Source organism: Cavia porcellus, unplaced genomic scaffold, assembly GCF_034190915.1.
Source record: "Cavia porcellus strain 051 isolate PalLab524CR breed Dunkin Hartley unplaced genomic scaffold, mCavPor4.1 scaffold_13, whole genome shotgun sequence".
NCBI classification, from domain to species: domain Eukaryota; kingdom Metazoa; phylum Chordata; class Mammalia; order Rodentia; family Caviidae; genus Cavia; species Cavia porcellus.
This window is the reverse complement of record NW_026947496.1, coordinates 67458214-67475881: the sequence shown is the minus strand read 5'-3', so window position 1 is coordinate 67475881 and position 17668 is coordinate 67458214. Positions and strand designations below refer to the sequence as shown.

Sequence of the window (17668 nt, the reverse complement as noted above, 5' to 3'; positions counted from 1 at the left end):
AAAGTTACCTAGAAATGTTCGTGTGAAGTTGCATGCATTCACCAGCTCCATTCCCAGTTGACTAAGGACTTCTTTCAAAGGAAAGGTTGGTCCTGTTCGTGCCAGGGCTACAGCTGAGTGTGAGTGCCGTGAAACTGTCAACAGAAGATAGTACATAGCTCAATTCAGAACTGCGCCAGGAGAGACAGGATATCTGAGGCATGTGCTAAACCTATTTCTGACCCTTCTTTAGCTTCCCACAACATCAGTTCAAGCAGCAATTGTTTTCTGCCATTTTAGTGGAAGCATCAGTCAGCTTCTTTTTTAGCCGTAACCAATTTACTAGGATTTTTCACAAGCCCAAAGCAAAAGCAGCCTGCAATAATGTTCCCTTACCCATAGTTTCATTTTCTGTGGTTTTAGTTACTCATGGTCAACTGCAGTCTGGTAATATCAAATGGAAATTTCTAGAAATAAACAGTTGATAAGTTTTAAATTGTACAGGCCATTCTGCATAATGTGATGAAATCTCACCCCATCGCACACACAGTGTGAATAATCCCTTTGTCCAGCTTATGCACACTGTCTCTTCTACCCAGCCATTAGTAATACCCATTGGGATTATCAAACCAAATGTGACAGTATCACAGTACTTACGTTCAAGTAACCTTCATGGTCCTAAGTGTTAAAATTATGATGCAAAGGAGGAACCAGTTCAAGAAAATCCAGGATAGATTAGCTCTGGTCCTGCATGGCAGTGCTGCAGGACATATAGAAAGAGTACTGTATAGAGAATGTGTAGGCTTAGTTACTATTTGCAGTTTCAGGCATCCACAGGGTATGTTGGAAGTATCCCCTATGGATTAGAGAAAATTGCTATAATACCAAGGAGAAATGGAAGGGTAAGAGTTTGGAAGGAGGATGGGTATGAGTTTGATTCTAGACATAGTTTCTTCCTGATGGTTGTTCTTGAAGCTAGTTATAAATTAAGAAAAAATTTAAATGTGAAAATGTGTGAAAAGTTAGAATATTTAGCTTTATTGTTTAAGAAGTTTTGAGCTAAACAAATAAAACAAGACTAGACTTCAGAGAAGGTAAATAAGGAATTGATTTACTTTAGACACAGTTCCTTCTGTTTCAAAATGATTGATACTGAAATTTTTTAATTCAGTAAAATTAAAATAAAAAATAAATGTGCTTTAATAATTTACAAATAGTTGAGGGGTAATGTGACCAACAAACTCTTTTCTTCCCAAAGAGGCTTTCTGGATTGGTTGCACCTTTAGCAGGCAAGGAAAGAAATTTCTTTGAAGAAGTTTATGAAATACCTCCCTTGACTTTATTATGTTTGTGTTCTTACGTTTCCTTTTATTTGAAGTAGTGTCAAGTATTTGAAGATTTGGGGACAATAAATAAAATTGATGGCCATTTTTGGCATCCATCTTCTGAATTGGTATGTTTTGCTATGTTCAGAAGTTCATTCCTCAGTCTCCAGGGGGCCTAAAGACAAAATGAAATGAGGCGATGTCAGGGTTTCTTGTACACATTCCACGTCTCCCCAAGCCCTGTCTTCCCTTCGCTTTGGATGGGTGGACTCTAATGATTGCAGCACTCAGAGCCTCGTGAGGTCTGTGCTACTTACTGTTCCACTGTTTTCTTTCTGCTAATGTTTTCTTCTTGGTAACAATTCTGCCTCTCTCTGGTATATTAGTGGAGAAAGGATGGTGGACCTTATCATCTTAGGAAATAGTGTATGCACAGACAGACCAAGACTGCTGCTTTCCTTAGCTGGCAGCACAGCGTCTCTAAAGTGCACGGGTGGGTGACTGTCTTCCTCACTGCCCCTTTCTGAGTACTTCCTACAAGCTGGGTATAACCTAGACAGCTCAAATATACTTTCACACTTCACAGCAAATTTTTATCTATTATGACAAACCACCCTAAATTTTATTGGTGTAATACAACAACCATTTATTATTGTTCATGACTTCAGCCATTAGCTGGGTAGTTTTTTGGCCCTGCTCCAGGCTTGGCTGCTTGTCTAATCTTACCCATGTGTCTATGTGTAGCTGGCAGATCATCTGGAACCCAGCTGTTGCCTGGGGTGGGGGTGTAGCCGGTCTGTGTGTTTGTTATCCCTCAGCAAACTAGCTCTGGCTCGTGTTTTTTTAGCAGAGTTCCAAGAGAGCAAATAGTTCCAAGGCCATTTGGACTTGGGCTTGGAGCATCACTTCTGCTGCATTCAGTTGGTAAGAGCAAGTGATGAATTCTGCCCAAACGCAAGGTAGAAAAATCAGAATCCACTGTTAATGGGAATAGCTGCAAAGTCAAACTGCAGAGATGCATGGACACAGGAAGAAATTAAAGTGGTGGCCAATTTTGCATACCATATACCTCTGAGAGTAGGTAGAATTATCCTGGTGTTTCTTAGTCGGAAGCTGTTTGTTCCCCAGAGAACATTTGGCACTTCTAGGAGAAATTTTTGGTTGTTACAACAGGGCAATATTACTAGCATCTAGTACATAGAAGCCAGGAATGCTACTAAACACCTTTTAGTATACAGGAAAGCTTCCCATACAAGAAAAACCTGTCCAGTCCAAAATACCAGGGGTATCAAGGTTGAGAAACCCTATTATTCTGTTTTATACATGAGGGAACTGAGGATCTTATACTCTCTGTAGCTGTACTTCACAGATGCTCCCCCTATCTACAAACCCAGCTTTTTAGAAAAGCCTTGGCCTTTTTTGTATGTGGGGGCAGGAGGGTGTTGTCTATTTGCTGTTACGTAGAATACCTGAGACTCGATGATTTATAAAGGAAAGAAGTTCATTTTGGTTCATATTTCTGTAGGCTGAGAAGTCCCAGAACATAGTACTAACAAAAGTCTTGGGCGACTTCATCTGTAGAAGAAAGCAAAAGGGCGTGCAGGCCCATGCAGAAGGAAAGGGGCTGGAACTCACCATAGTGAGCATGTGCTCCAGAGAAAGCGATTAAACATTTATGAGAGCTGTGCCCCTCTCCTGCCTAAACCCCTCTCACTAGGCCCCACCTTCCAACTGTCACTCTTCATCCTTAATTTGAGAACATTGTGTGATAGGAAATGCTACACATCTTTGTGAGACGATAAATTTTGGAAAGTCTAGAGTTAAGTATGAATCTAATGTTTCTAAAGATTACTTGTTGGAGGAAGCTCCCACTGTGACATTAAGAAGAGGAAATGTTTCTATCTGATCTCTCTGTTGTGATAGACAGAACCAAGTACAAATGTTCTGGGTTTATTTTCCCAAACAAATGCTCATCTCTGTATCATACTGGGAGGAATGTACCTGTTCTGTCCCAGGAACAGTTCAGGTACAGTCACACGCATCATCTCAGGACACTCGTGTTAACCCTGTGCAGCTAGGATTGCATCTCCATTTTACAGAGAAAGCAACTTAGCTCAAAAAGGACATGATTTCTCCAAACACAAAGATAGTAAATGGCAGAGTTGGTCTGATTGCAAACTCACCCCTTTGTTATACTGTCTCACAGTTAAAGATAGAACCTCATTGCTGACATCAGCAAACTGACATCATGTCAGTAAATAACTATCTTTCCAAAAGAACTATAAAACAATAAAAGATAATGTAGAGGACTAAACACATTGTGTGGTTGTATGGCAAAGTCTTGATCCTGGGCTCTTCAGGCTCTCATCTCAGCATCAGGCAGAGGCAAAGCATCATGGCTTTGAAGTAATCTCTTAGAGACATCTGAGGTCTGAATGGTAGAGACAGAGTCACTGCTTCTTTATTTCAGGGGTGACCATACAGTCTGTTAAACTAGGCTACTGAAGATAGTGTTATGGGTTGATGCAATTTTGGGAGACAGAATTTTAACCTCTTTTCTCAGAAACCCTTTGTATAACTCAGGCCCCTGGACAACAAAAGTGAGAGCTTTTGCTGTCAAGTTCTCATGACCTTTATTTTGAGCCTTTCAGTGCTGCTAAAATGTAAAATTTAAACATAGAATTCTTTCCAGGTGTCATTTTTTGGCAGTTAAAAAGCATATGGCTGAGGAGATACAGCTGAGTTGGTGCTCCTTCCTCTGCAGGCTCTCTTTTAGAAGGTTCCAGCTAAGAGTCAGCCTTTTATCTCCAAATACAGCATCAAGCAGTAGATGTAGCCACAGAGGGAGGTGAAGGAAGGCCTCAAATTAAGATGAGAAACAAGTTCCTCAGACAAGCAGAAAGTCCAAGTTTTGAAGCAGTCTGTCAAGCTGGGCGGATATGGGAGGTGCTTTCAGCTCTCCCTCATAAGTTCATGAAGTAGAGCAGGGAGTCTGAACCTCATGCCAAAGAAAGGTCTCCGTTTTACAAAATCTGTTGAATTTTCTGCACAAGGGACTTGCCAGTTGGGACCCATAGATGGGCACACTAGCTGCAAGCAAGGAGTTTCTTGGCCAGTTGTGAAGGTCCAGGCCATTTGACTTGTGGTCACACTGCTGTTTCCATCTGGGCTAAGGAGGATTGATGAATCTTCTACACCAGTGAGACACCATTCTTGCTTTTTGTTTCTGGTCGGAAGCATCGTATAGGCCAGAGTATGTTTTGTGACTTAAAATACCATGCATAAAATAGTTCGTTTCCTGGCAGAAACGCTGCTTGAGTTGCGGCTTCTTTCTTCCTACCTACATGGTGCTAAGACAGAGTGTGGCCATATAGTTAGTTCCTGGGAAGAGTGTCTACCATCTACATGGTCTCTGGGCCAGCCAGGCCAGACACGTGTAGAACTGTTGAGTCAAGCTGACCATTGATGAAAATCCTGTTTTCAGACAATTTATGCCCACTTTGACAAGTTGCCCAGAGTCTTAACGCTTTGTTTTACTTGACTGTATCACAGAGGGTAGGGAACCTACCCACAGTGCCAGGATTAAAAATGGGACAGACATAAAGAATGCACAGGCTTACTATCCCTTATCTAAAAGGCTTGGTACCAAACTGTTTCAGATTTCAGATTTTCAGATTCAAGATGCTCAACCTGAACTCTATAAATATGTGTCTATTCCTTCCTTCCTTGTAGCATTTATTAGACTCAGCCATTATAAAACTAGCTTTCCAGCTTTTTAAGAAGGAGAACAGGAGAAAACCTGGGAAAATGTCCTGCCTGGTGTCACAGTGCTTGCTGGTGGCCTGTAAGGGATTTCTTCAGGGGCAGAGGGCTCTGAAGAATTCCTGGCATCCCTACTCCAAATTGCAGGGCCATTTGTGGTGTTCAATGACTCATCAAGCCCATGCCTTCCCTTTCCTGTGAGACTGGCCACATGGGTACAGCCCAGGAAGCTACTTCCCTCACAAGAGAAGGAAATGTGTCTCAGAATCTAGATCAGTGCCACTCAAAGTCTCCTGATGATCAGCATCCTCATCAGTTGATTAGAAAAGCACACACACACTCATTGCCATATTCTCTTGAGTTACAAACTCTGGGGTGAGTCTCAGAAGTCTGTGTTTTGAGGACACTATAGCTGACTGGTACACACTGAAGTGTGGAAACCATTGTGCTGCAGGCAAAGCAAAGAAAACCTCTGCCCTGGGCACTCTAAAAGCCCCTTCACATTCCAGAACCAGGAGGGAGTTTGTACTCTGAGGTTAGACTGCCAGACCTGACCTCTTGCTCTTTGGCAAAGTTGCTGTGTGACCTTGAACAAGTTCCTACAGGCTCAGTGGGCCTCTGAGTCCTTATTTGAAAAACAAAATCATCATGACATATATTTCTTCTGGGTTGTTGAGAAACAAATTGGTTCATCCTAGCAAAATGCTTAGACCAATGCCTGCCATGTGATCAGAATTCAGAGAACATTAACTCTGTCACCTTCATTTTCAGGCAGTGCATTTGGGTTGAAAGTCTTATTTTGATGGTGTTTTGAACAGCTAAATGCTTACATCTACCCGTTACTGTAGGTGTTAGAACAAAGAAAAGCTAAACAATAAGAACCATAATGACAGCACCCATAGTAATTCTTTATAGAAAGGATTCTGAATTCTATAATGTATGATGTAAGGTTCTTTTAATCCTTACAGAAAGATGCAGAAGGAATTACTCTGAGTTTTACAAATAGGTACTTGAGATACTACTTTTTAACTGGTAAAGCTAAGATTTGAACTAAATTACTTTGGAAAAAACAAGCATTGCATAATCACAAATTGAGGAGTTTTCAGAATCCTGTTTCCTTTCCCCTAGGAAACTAAAGAGAAAGATGGCATTAGCCTGCTATTCAAGATCCCTCTCCACATTCCCTGGAGCCTGGTATGGACAGTAAAAGAGCTGGTCTTCCTAATATGAACAAAGGGAAAGTGCTTAAGAGTGATAATTAAATGAGTTCATGTTCAAGAGGTGCTTAAATGGATTAAAATCAATATGTAGTCAAGTGTACGAAGCCACGTTAGCTGGCTTTCTTAATGTTTCATGGGTATGGTTCTTCGTTGTAAAAGAATCTAGTGCAGCTCTGCCCTGCAATGGATGTGAATGCAGAGGCAGAGAAGATGAGAGGTTTACAAGTCCTGGGAGGCCAGCTGCTCAGAGTCTGGCGCCAGGCTGGCGTGGCCACGGCCGAGGCACAGAAAGAAGAGGGAAGCTGCATATTTCTCTGATGGTCTCTTCTGCTGTCATAGCCTGAGTTCCCTAAAATCAAATCTTGAGACAGACATCTTGTAAAAAGCGATCTATTTGAAAGCATTTCTAGGAGAATGGGGAAGTAGGATTTGGGAAGGGGAGGAGGCCCAGAAAGGATATGATATCAAACAAGTCCTCAGCAGAAAGAAACAAGGTGGGACAATTTGGAACAATCCCCTGTATAGGTCATATTTCAGAGTGTCCCTGTCAGAACAGGGGAGCTTGATTAAGTCCTCCCAAAGAAATGGAAATTTCTAAGTGCTGCCTTCTCTTCATGTTCCCAGGCAAAGAAGGTTCAGTAGCCCACAAGTCATCCTCCAGCAGAAGACATGGATGCTAGCATTAGGGGAACCAGACTATGATGATAATAAGCCCTGTAGGTTGCCAAGCAAACTCTGCCAGTGCAGAGACCTGTCCTTCCCACAGATTGGCCTGAGAGAGATAGTGTGTAGTCAAAACATCCATCTGAAACAGGACCAAAAACCTGTATGGAGAGCAAAACATGAACATACTTTCAAGAGGAAAAAAAAACAATGAGCAAAACTATTCTGTGTGGGATATGTGGAAAATGACATGGAAACACAGCAAATATCGATGAATCAATTACCACTACATGTTTAGAGCCAAGAATTCATAAATCAATCCAGTTTTCTCTCCTCAGCAACTAAGGCAGCTCCTAATGTAATGAGAAGCTCAATATATTCTACCAAGTTCAGAAACATACTGATTCTTAGGCAGTGTTATGACCCTGTAATTCAGCCTTTTTTTGAAGGACCACAGAAAAATCATTAATTTTCCACAAACAACTCTAGCAAGATTGAATTTAAAACCTAGTCATTAAAACAATAAAAATCAACCCTCACTATATATGTGCAAGTAATTTTAAACAACTAGCTAAAAATCTGAAAATGCTAAAGCCAAATAAAAAAGAAAATCAAATATTCTTGAAAACAAAGCCCCGTCTCCCTGTGTTGTCTTTAAACATACAAAAAAGATACATAACTTTAGCTTTTAACTATAGTAGTGGGTCTTTCTTAATTTGGTATTCCTGTAAAACTGTTTTTCAGTATTCCTAATTATGTAGAGAGTGCTAAAGTTTTTGACATTGGCCTTTTTCTTTTTTTTTTCCTTAGAATTTTTTAAGAGGATGAGATATAAATAAATCAATCCAAACCAGTGTAAAAGATACAGGGCTTCAGAACATTTTGAAATCAACAATAGTTACCATAATGCCTTTTGATGTCTTCAAAGTAGCTGCAGATAACTTCAGACATAGTAAAAATCAAACAGAACAAAGTAGAGTACAAACAATAAAAACAAAACAATGAATGTGGTAAAGGACTTTAAAACAAGCCTATTGTAAATCCAAATCTGATACCATTATATATCTCTTATTATCTTGGAAATAGCTGCTCCTGCCATCAGGTTTGACACAATCAAACAAAACAAAAGAGAATAAAACCCAACCCAATAAAACAGTGGAAATGATATAGGACTTCCAAAACAAGACCATAGGGAATCAGCAATGGCTACAATCCTCAGAAGGAGATCCCCTCTAGATGTCACACTGTGTACCGCTATCCTCTGAACCTATGATCAGACCACTGGCCCAAAACCTGCAATGTTAGTGAAACACCAAAGCACCACAGACATCCAATTGCATTTGACTTCCATAGCTATCATCACAGCCTGTGTTTCTCCAAATAAGCTGGTTGCTTATGGCAGGGGTTGGGGGAAGCTTGGGGTTGGGGAATGGATTGGTACTTTTTGTTTGCCAGCCCACGTGCCAGAAGTGGCTGGGGTCTGTCTGTTTCGGTCTGGCAGTGGCCTGCGCATGGTGCTGGTTCCCAGGTTAGGCTTGCTTGCTGGTGTGGCTTTGTTCTCTCTACCCCTGATCTGTGGATGGTACTGACTCATAGGGAGAGGCTGGGATCTATCTGTTCCAGTCAGGCGTCGGCCCATGCATGACCCTGGTTCCCAGGCTGGCCATTGTACTTTTTCTTGATATGTATGCAATCTGAACTCCCAAAGATGTAACCTGTGCTCCCTTCTCATGAAAGTTTTTAAAAGCTTGAGCCCTTAGCTGGTATATGATTATTTCAGCAGCTGCCAAAGCAATTATTTTGTGTCTGATCCAGAATGTCCCCTAAAAGCCCCTGTGTCAGAGTCTTGGTCCTCTGCCCATTGCATTATTGGTAGGTAGCAGAAGCTTTAAAAGATATGGCCTAGTGAAAGGGCTGTTAGATCACACGGGTATATTTTTGAAGGACTCCAGCTCCCTCCCCTACCTCTCTTACCTTTCCAAACCTCCATAAGGTGAGCAGCTTTGTTTTGCTACCCATACTCTGCCATGATGAGCTGCTTTACCCACAAGCAGTGGACCAAACTGGCCATGGACTAAACTCTGAAACCATGAGCCACTCAAAATATTTCCTTAAGTTGTTTGACTCAGATGTTTTGTCACAGTGACAGAAAGCTGACTAGCATGCAGATATTTAACAAAAATGCTTGCTGAGGACAGGAATATATCCTCATACTTCCTTTCCTAGCATATGAGATTAGTTCAGTTACATCTATTGAATAAACTTGTGACAGTACAAATCTATGCTAGGCATAAAATCCTATTCATAGTCTTTGAATCTGTTAGATAAAGTCTTGAATAACTGAATTCTCAGCTACATCATGTAGTTTGAAAATAGTATTTTCCAATATTTTCATTTATAATAGCTTTTGACCTGTGTTCAAATATGAGCTAATTTCCCCAACTAAACTGAGTACTGGTATGACTTTTGTACACCTTGCTTGCATTCTATCATTTAAAGAACTTGTATACATTTTAGTTAAAAGGAAGCTAAAACAATGATAATAATATTGGGTTATAAAATAGGACTTATGGTTTGGGGTTAGGAAGAAGTGATGTTTGTCTTATTTAGCATCTCCTAGTTCTGCCCTTTGTACAATATGCCTATCCACTCAGCATTCTCCTTATCCCCTGCTGGGCTCTTCATGACCTATCAACAGTATTGCAAAGGCAGATAGCCCAATGAAGAGTGTCATGGCTACTCAATAGATAATTATTGAATGAGAGAACAAAGAAAGGAAGTTAAAATGTAACAGCAAGCATAAATGCCTTGCACATCATAATTATTCTATAAAGGCTGTTTCTTACTGAGGCCAAATAAGAAACCTGTTTTGAGTGAATTCATGAAGGATGGAATTCCTACAGGGGCAGTGGCCTGTGGACACCACTATTGCAGATAGCCATTGTCTCCACAGTTGATGTTTCCAAGTCCCAGAAATGTGGTCGAGCGGTGAGTAGGGCACATGTTATTTGAGATTCTAGTCTGGTGATTTATAGGCAAGGAGAACCATAATGGTACAGGTCTTCAGTCTTCACTAGAGGCAGGACTTAGAAAAGTTATTATTTTTTTCCTTTCACATACTGAGTCTGAATGCCTTAACCTCTAGTTAGTAGTGGTTACACTATCCATGTCCCATGGCTATGGAGAATGTTTGTCTCCAGGGGTTCAATATCCAGATTGTGTCTTAAAAGAGTCCCGTACTGGTGGCTAGGGCCTGCAATCTGCATCTTTAACAAGCCCATCAGATTATTTTGTTGTAGTTCAATTTTGGAGGGGTTCCTAACTTGATACATAGCAAAATCACCATGGTTGATGTGTACCCAGACTGTATGCTTTGATGTGATAGGACCACAGTGGGACTCTGTTTGAATCTTTTTTTTAAATCAAGTTTCCCATCATTTTTCCGTTATGCAGATTGGAAAGATGCCCTGTCTGATGATTCACAGGCTTGTCCTAAGGTGTAGGGCTGGGTAAGTGCAGCATACCTAGGTTTCAGCCCTTTCCCTTAGCCAGGTCTTGTGTGTGCGAGCAGCACAGTTATATGTGGTATCACTGCCTCTTTGGTGGTTCCAGTGCAGATTCCTGGTTAGAAATCAGTGGAAGAGTTGTTAATAAACTTTGGAGGCTATTGAATAAGAATAAATTCATATGTTAAGATTGATCTGAGGCAGCTTGTAGAAAAGATCTGGAGGAAGCTACCACAATCAATTTTAGAACATTCTCTTACCTAAGAAAGAATTTCCATGCTTTTTGGCTGCCAGCCTAAATTCCCTATCAAGCAAATACTAATCTACTTTCTGACTCTTTAGATTTTCCAGTTTGAGACACTGCATGGAAAGGACTAATTTATATGAAATTTTGTGACTGGCTTCTTTCGCTTAGTATGTTTGTTCATGTTGTGGCATGTGTCAGTATTCATTCCTTTACATGACTGAGAAAGATTCCTTTGTGTGAATGTATCACATTGCATTTATTCGTTCAGCAGTCAGTAGACATTGAATTGTTCCCTCTGTATTAAAACATGTTAATTTAGAGTCTTTTGCTCACTAATATTGCTTCCTCAAAAATAGAGATCCATTCTTATCTGCCTATGTATCTCTTCTTTTCTATCTAGTGCAGTGCAGATATTCACTAGATGAATAAGTGAACGAGTGTATAGCTGGATAAAGCCTAAGTCTGCCTGAGGGAAACTTTGAGTATATTCTCCATGTTCTCTGAAGATGGACTCCATGGGCCCTGAGATCCAAACAGTCAACAAAATGGTCCATCTTCTGCAATCCTGTCCAAAGATTCTTTGATCAATTTGTTCAGAGAATACTCCGCTGCCCCAGAGCAGGCATCAGTAGGAGCACTGGTTTGTGGGGCTTCATTCAGTGGGAGGTCTGTGTTGTCATACATATGCACTATATGTTCATTTTTTATTTAAGAGTGTCATTGATTGTGTTTGTTCTGACTCTAGAACTATCCATGCTAGACACTCAGCTAAGAATGCACATTCAGAGCTTGAACAAATAGCAGAAGACAAGGCATTGTGGAAACATACCACACAAAAGAGTATACTGTGACTGCTGAAGTCTATAATGTAAAGCATTCAGATAAGTCTTTCCCCACACCTTTGTATATTCAAAAGTCCATGTCATATTCAATAGGGAGATTGGGAGAGGAGGTGAGTGAGGTGCTGGTGAGGGGAATAGAAGTTAACATTTAAAGAGGGCATGCAGAGAACCAGTTGTAAGCTCAGGCTTTAGGAAAGAATGTGCCCACTAGATACTGGGTCCATCATTTGCCAAATGGGAAACCCAAAGTAAGTGATATAACTTCTTTACATTCTAGCTCTCTCCTTGTAAAATGGGAACAGAAAGAGGAATTACTGCATGAAGTACTCAGATAACAGATTTAAAACACTGTGCAGCACATAGTAAGCCCTTCCTGAGCAGGGATCATGTAGGCACTCCATCCTACACCATCATCCTGGCAGTGTGGCAGTAGTCTTAATCAGCAGGTGCAAGAACTTCACTTCAGAGGTGAGAAAGTCAAGACTTAAAGAACGGATGCTGAATTTACATCATGCCACATAATCTGCCACATAGCTAAACAGTCATCTAAGTTTGGATGCTCACACTTGGGTGTGCACTTTCTAAGCTGCAAGCCCATGTGTCTTTGTTTACCAAAAAGAATTTTATGAGGCCAGCACCAACAGAGGCGCCTCTGTGCACAGGACTGGTCTAGTGAACCTTAGGCTGAGCTATCATTAAGTGGGGCTAGTAAAACATTTCCTGGGAATAAATCCTCTTTCCATTAACTCTGGGCTGGGTTAGTAGGAACTTTGCTCCCTCTGACAGCTCCTGCTTATGGAATTTGAGATGAAGTACTTACCAAGTTTATCTGAATTCTAAATCCACTAAGAAGCCTCTCTTCAGGTCACAAGGATCATTCCTGGTGTGCCTGGAAGAAGGAAGGGATCTTACAGGGGCACCTCCAAACTGACAGCCAGACCCAGAGACCTGAGGCTCATCTTCACTGTGACAAATACACATGGGAGCTGGAAACGAGGAGTAAAATTTCACACTGTACTTGACATTAACAGTAAGCCTATTACAGACCTCACAGATTTTCTGTTCCTAAAGAACACTGCATTGGTGGTCAAATAAGGCTCTCCCAAGTGCTCATATGAATGAGACGAAGGAGGCGGGAGGCTAAAAAGGCTCTCTAACTTCATTATCTGATTCTTCCAACCACTGCACGTTATGAAGAAGGCTGGAGCCTGGCTCTACTGGCCAAGCTCCCAGGGCTGGGACAGCCAAGGTATGTCTGGAAAACAGGAGGGCTTTGCCAAGGCAAGCATGCCTCATGCCAAGCAGACTAGCAAATGAGCTGCTTCTTGTATTCAGTCCCTTTAAATGCATCTTCCATGAGCCAAGGACTGTTCATATAATAAATGTAAACTCAGGGACTACTAAGTTCAAGCACTAAAAATACAGAAGCAAATACACACAAACCAAGTATGTTTTTCATCATTTTGTTTTTAAAAAATAGTAATTAATGATTTCCTGATCCTAAAAGTAATGTGCATTGGTAGAAAATGTAAATTGAATTACCTATAATCTGCAGGGAGGGATGCTGATAGTATTTTATGGTATTGGCTGCCATTGCTAGCCAAAGAAAATGGAACTAGGAAAAAGGCCAGTTAGTGAATCCTCTTAAAATAGGGTTCAAGATTTCATAGTAAAAATGTTTTTAAAGGGTTTTATTGGGACTCAGCTTGAAAAATGAAACTAAAATATTGCAAAAAATTCTTTCTCTTGTATTTAATAGCATTTGTAACATGGTAACTACAATTGCCACTCTTAGACTCGAGGCAAAAGCTTATTTGCTTCATTTAATTTCAATAACTGTGCTCAGCTGGGCATGGTGCACATACTTATAGTTCCAGCATTTTAAGAGGCTGAGACAGGAGGAGCCTACCCTTGGCAACTTAGCGACTTAGGAGCACCCTATCTCAAAATTTTAAAAAGGGTTGATATAAGTCAATGCAAAGACCCTGGGTTCAGTTCCCAGAACTGAAACAAAGAAGCAAACAAACGATGACAACAAATTTTCTCTGATTTCTAAAATAAAAGAAAGAAATGAGTGCTGGGTAAACAGTTTGGGATGTGAATTTTCCTACTATATCACTTTGCCTCCCATTTTTGTTTTTCTTTTTGGTATAATCACAGACGTATTGGTTTTACAGTGTCTTATTTCCCCCAAGGGCTTTCATTGATCTTTTAAAAATTATTATTATTTAAACCTTCATCTTCACCTTAAAGTGTTATCATCCAGGATAATGTTGACTTATATAAAACTAAATTGAAGTAACTCTGCCAGATCTAGATTGACTGTGGTTTTGCGGAGGTTTGATCAGTTTTCTCACATTCCTTTTATGAAAGCCTGCATCTTCTGCAGGTTTTGCTTTCACTGTGTTAGATTTGCACTGTATTTGAATTGGATGATCAGATTTGACACTCTTGGCAGTCAGAACACTGTATGGGTATATTGTTCACTGGTCTGTATTTTCAGTCAGCTAAGTCTCTTAAAGTCATGAGCTTTGCATAAATGTTAAAGTTCTCTAGAGTCATTATAAGCAGTGATTGGTCCATGGAGGTAGGACAAAGGAGAAGCCCTGTCCTATCAGTCTGTGTCATATACCTCTTGGCAGGTACAAGACATGTGGCCAGGATGATAAGCAACCCTCCACCACAACTCACCTACTAACATGATTCTAAGGGCAGAGAAAAACTAAATTTAGCCACATCTTCTGAGAATTGATTTTTCATTAAATTTATTTTTAAGTTGAACTTTTTTTTAATTAAAATATTTTATATTCTGGGTCTCTCTGTGACAATAGGATGTCCACTTGATTATTAGCAAGATACATGGCTCCACCCTGTTTTTTAAGGTTATGTGTTGGATGTGACCTAAAACAGGAGAATAAAGAGGTACCAGTGTTGCCTTGAGCTAAAGTGTTTACCTAATAGGGAAGAGCTAAATGAGTTTTATGAACCGCAACTAGGACAGTTTTCTCTTTTTTAATATAGATTTAAGCAAAATTAATATACATAAGTGTATTCTCTTTGTTTCTTTTCATTGCCTCTGCCCACCTGGGAGCAAAGGCCCAGCACTTGCCAGAAACCTCCCTTGTGAAGATTTGTAGTCTGGGGTTGGGCTCCCAGAAGCAGCACCTGAGATGAGGATTGTTGGGCAAGTGATTCATTTAGGAAGTAACTTTGGAGAAGAGGCATAAATGAGGACAAAGAATGTAGAGGAAATTGCTAAGCAATAATACAGACTCAGTTGATATCTGCTTCAGCCCAGGGATGTAGGGAGCTCTAAACATGAACTGTGTGGTAGAGTTGGTCCCACCTTGAGATAAAAGGGGTATACTTATGTACCATGTCAGTCATGCTTTCCTCAGAGGGTGTTATAACTCCTAGGTAAAATGACTTGCATGCAGCTGGGGCATGCTGAACCTGTCTCAGAAAGAGTTCTGGAGGAGCACCAGCACCATCTATAAGAACTCTTCGTGTGTACCAGAGCCCATACTCTGCTCTGCCTCCTTGAAAATCACAGCTGAGAGTAGAGAGAGGGGCATAGAATTAAGGCCTCACTGTGCAGAGTCCAGCCCAAAGTCACCACATTGGTAGCCTCTCCTTACCCTGATACTCATCCTCACCCTGGAGAGACTTACAGGCAGTCAGATCAATCTCACTGCAATAGAAAGAAGTGAGGCTGTAGAAAGAAGCCCTCTTTTACTTAGTGTGATATTCTTAGAATACATCATTCTTTCAACAACTAGCAAGATGTTGAAAGGTAGAATTAGAAGGTGGGCATGGAAGAAAGGGACCAGAAAGATGACTTGGTTGCCTTTTAGGTAGAACTTAGGAGGCTTATAGTTTACCTATGGTCCAACCTAGGTTACCAGGCCAGGCCAAGGATTTGGACCCAAAGTATTAGCTCAGAATAAACAGTATGATTTGTCCTATCCATTTGTCTTCTTGGGAAAACATAGGAAGGCAGCCAGGAGAGGCCTGGGGGCTTAGGGCTCTCCAGTCCATCATAGCTCCACTGACTGATGTCAGAACTGCTCCGAAGGATGTGATAGCCTTGCTGAATCCACTCTGTACAGCTGTCTTCCCTGAAGCCTGTCCATATGTTGGTGGTTTCTGTCTTGTAGGAGGAAATGGGCATCTCCTGTGAGCTGCTGGAATCAGACTTCCTCAAGTGCAGCGTGGGATTTCCTTTCATGAGGTCAAAATCAAAGGTAAGAGCAGAGCTGGGACACTTCCTTGGCCACAGGCTTCCAACCTTCCCCCAGCTACTTAACAGCAACTGTCCCCTCCCACCCTGCATCCTACAGTGGCCACTGAAGCTCTACACACTTCTGTCGCTGGTGGTCCATTCCAGAGAGACTGCATTCACATGGTTTTACTCTTTGATGCACACGATGTTCCCTTCTATGATTAATCTTGGTTGTCAAGTTGATTGGCTTGAGAGATACTGAGAAGATTAGTAAAGTACACTTCTGGGTATGTTTGAGATCAGCGGCAGGGGTATCCTTGGGCATATATCTGGTCCACAGTTCTTCCTTTCTGGTTCATCCTCTTCTCTCTGCTTCCTGGTTACCATGAATTGAACAGTTTTTCTTTGCTAGTCTACATGATGTTTGTACCCTGATGCCAGCTGGCCACAGATTGAAATTCTGCAACCAGGAACCAAAATAAACCATTTTACCTTAAAGTTGATTTTCTCAGGTATTTGGTCACAGCAACAAACAAAGCTGACTAAAATATCCCTTAAATGGGAAGTCACATCACAGACTTCTTTGGCAAGCAGTATTTGATTGGCCTTCCTAAAATGTCTAGTTCTGAACACAACACAGGAAAAGATATGGTGTGGGCTAGTGACCCAAAACTCTGACTCTGGAACTCCCCTGGACATTCGGAAATCTCTCAGAATTCTCAACCACAAATAACTGTATGCCACTTGCTGTTGAAAAGTAAAAGAAATTTCAATGACTTTGGAGTTTACATGAAGTTCCATAATGTAGTACAACATACCCAGACTTCCATGGAACATTTAGTGTGTGCTGTGGTTATAAGGAGTTAAGAAGATGGTTAAAAGATTGGTTTTGGCAGCAAAACTAGAATCTAAGAGACCAAGTCTGTCTTTTGAAATGAAAGCTATTTCCCCTGGTGAGATTTAAAAGAAAATTAATCTCCTTTATCTGCCTCTTTTCTTCCTAAAAAATAAAATCATTCTTCTCTCCTCGCTATGTGATGCAATCAAATTATTTTAATCTTTCAGGCTTTTTGCTGCCAGTACCCCAGTAGTTGTTTTGAAAACAATGGTAAGAATAGTCTAGTGAAATAAAAGATTTGCATATGTCTTAGAAATCACTCAAATTCACCAGCCCAATGAATGTACCTGTTCCATATCACAGCAGCTATTATGTCCATGATTCCTCAGCTTGTCTCTGGCTCCATTCCTCCTCTTCACATTCAGCCCAAGAAAAGGGAAACCTTGAGAAGTAGTTGCTCTTAGGAGATGAATTATACATGTCTGGCAGAAGACAGGTCATGTCCTGTTAGTTTTCAGGTTAGTGAGGCTGGGAATGAAGGATGCAGAACTTGAACCATGGACAGCCATAGCTGTAGTGAAGCATGTAATACCCACCCACACATATACATGTAATATTTTGAATAGCAGAAAATAAACTCAACTGAAAAACTTCTAAATTTCCATTTCATTATAAAATCCACCCAAATCAAATCTAGAATATTTCTTACTATCTTTGGTAGAATGTTAAATTCTACTGAAATTTATTAACTGTTAAAATAGACATGAATCAACAGAAGTATGAATATTAGAATGTTGAGATTTTTTTAAGCTGGCAATGCCCGTACTTTCTTCCCACATGTAGTAGAAAGTGAGAAAGCCCAACAAGTCACCCAGAGTGGGCAAGGCCCCGTGTGCCACCTAGGTCACCTTTCCTTGTCCTTCAGACCCTGGGGTCATGGGGCTTTGGGCCATCTGCTAAGCTTCACGACAGTACTGTTGACTCACTTTGGTTGACTGTATGCTCTGTCACTCATGGTCAACCTGCCTGCTTTCAGGCCTTCATCTCTGACCGTTACTTCTTGC

General features: G+C 40.8%; 1 protein-coding gene and 1 long non-coding RNA gene across 2 annotated transcripts in view; one reads left to right on the top strand and one right to left on the bottom strand.

Annotated features, from left to right (window-relative positions):
- Nucleotides 1–17668, top strand: part of Itga9 (integrin subunit alpha 9) — a 410762-nt gene that overhangs the window by 286300 nt on the left and 106794 nt on the right. Inside the window, exon 19 of the mRNA XM_063260331.1 lies at nt 15702–15788. Coding sequence (XP_063116401.1) covers nt 15702–15788 — 87 coding nt within the window. The remainder of the gene's footprint in view (nt 1–15701; nt 15789–17668) is intronic.
- LOC134478571 (uncharacterized) lies at nt 996–17194 on the bottom strand. Its single transcript, XR_010051311.1, has 2 exons — nt 16952–17194; nt 996–1479 (listed from the first exon to the last, which is right to left on the bottom strand). It is a non-coding gene; the product is annotated as an uncharacterized LOC134478571 (long non-coding RNA).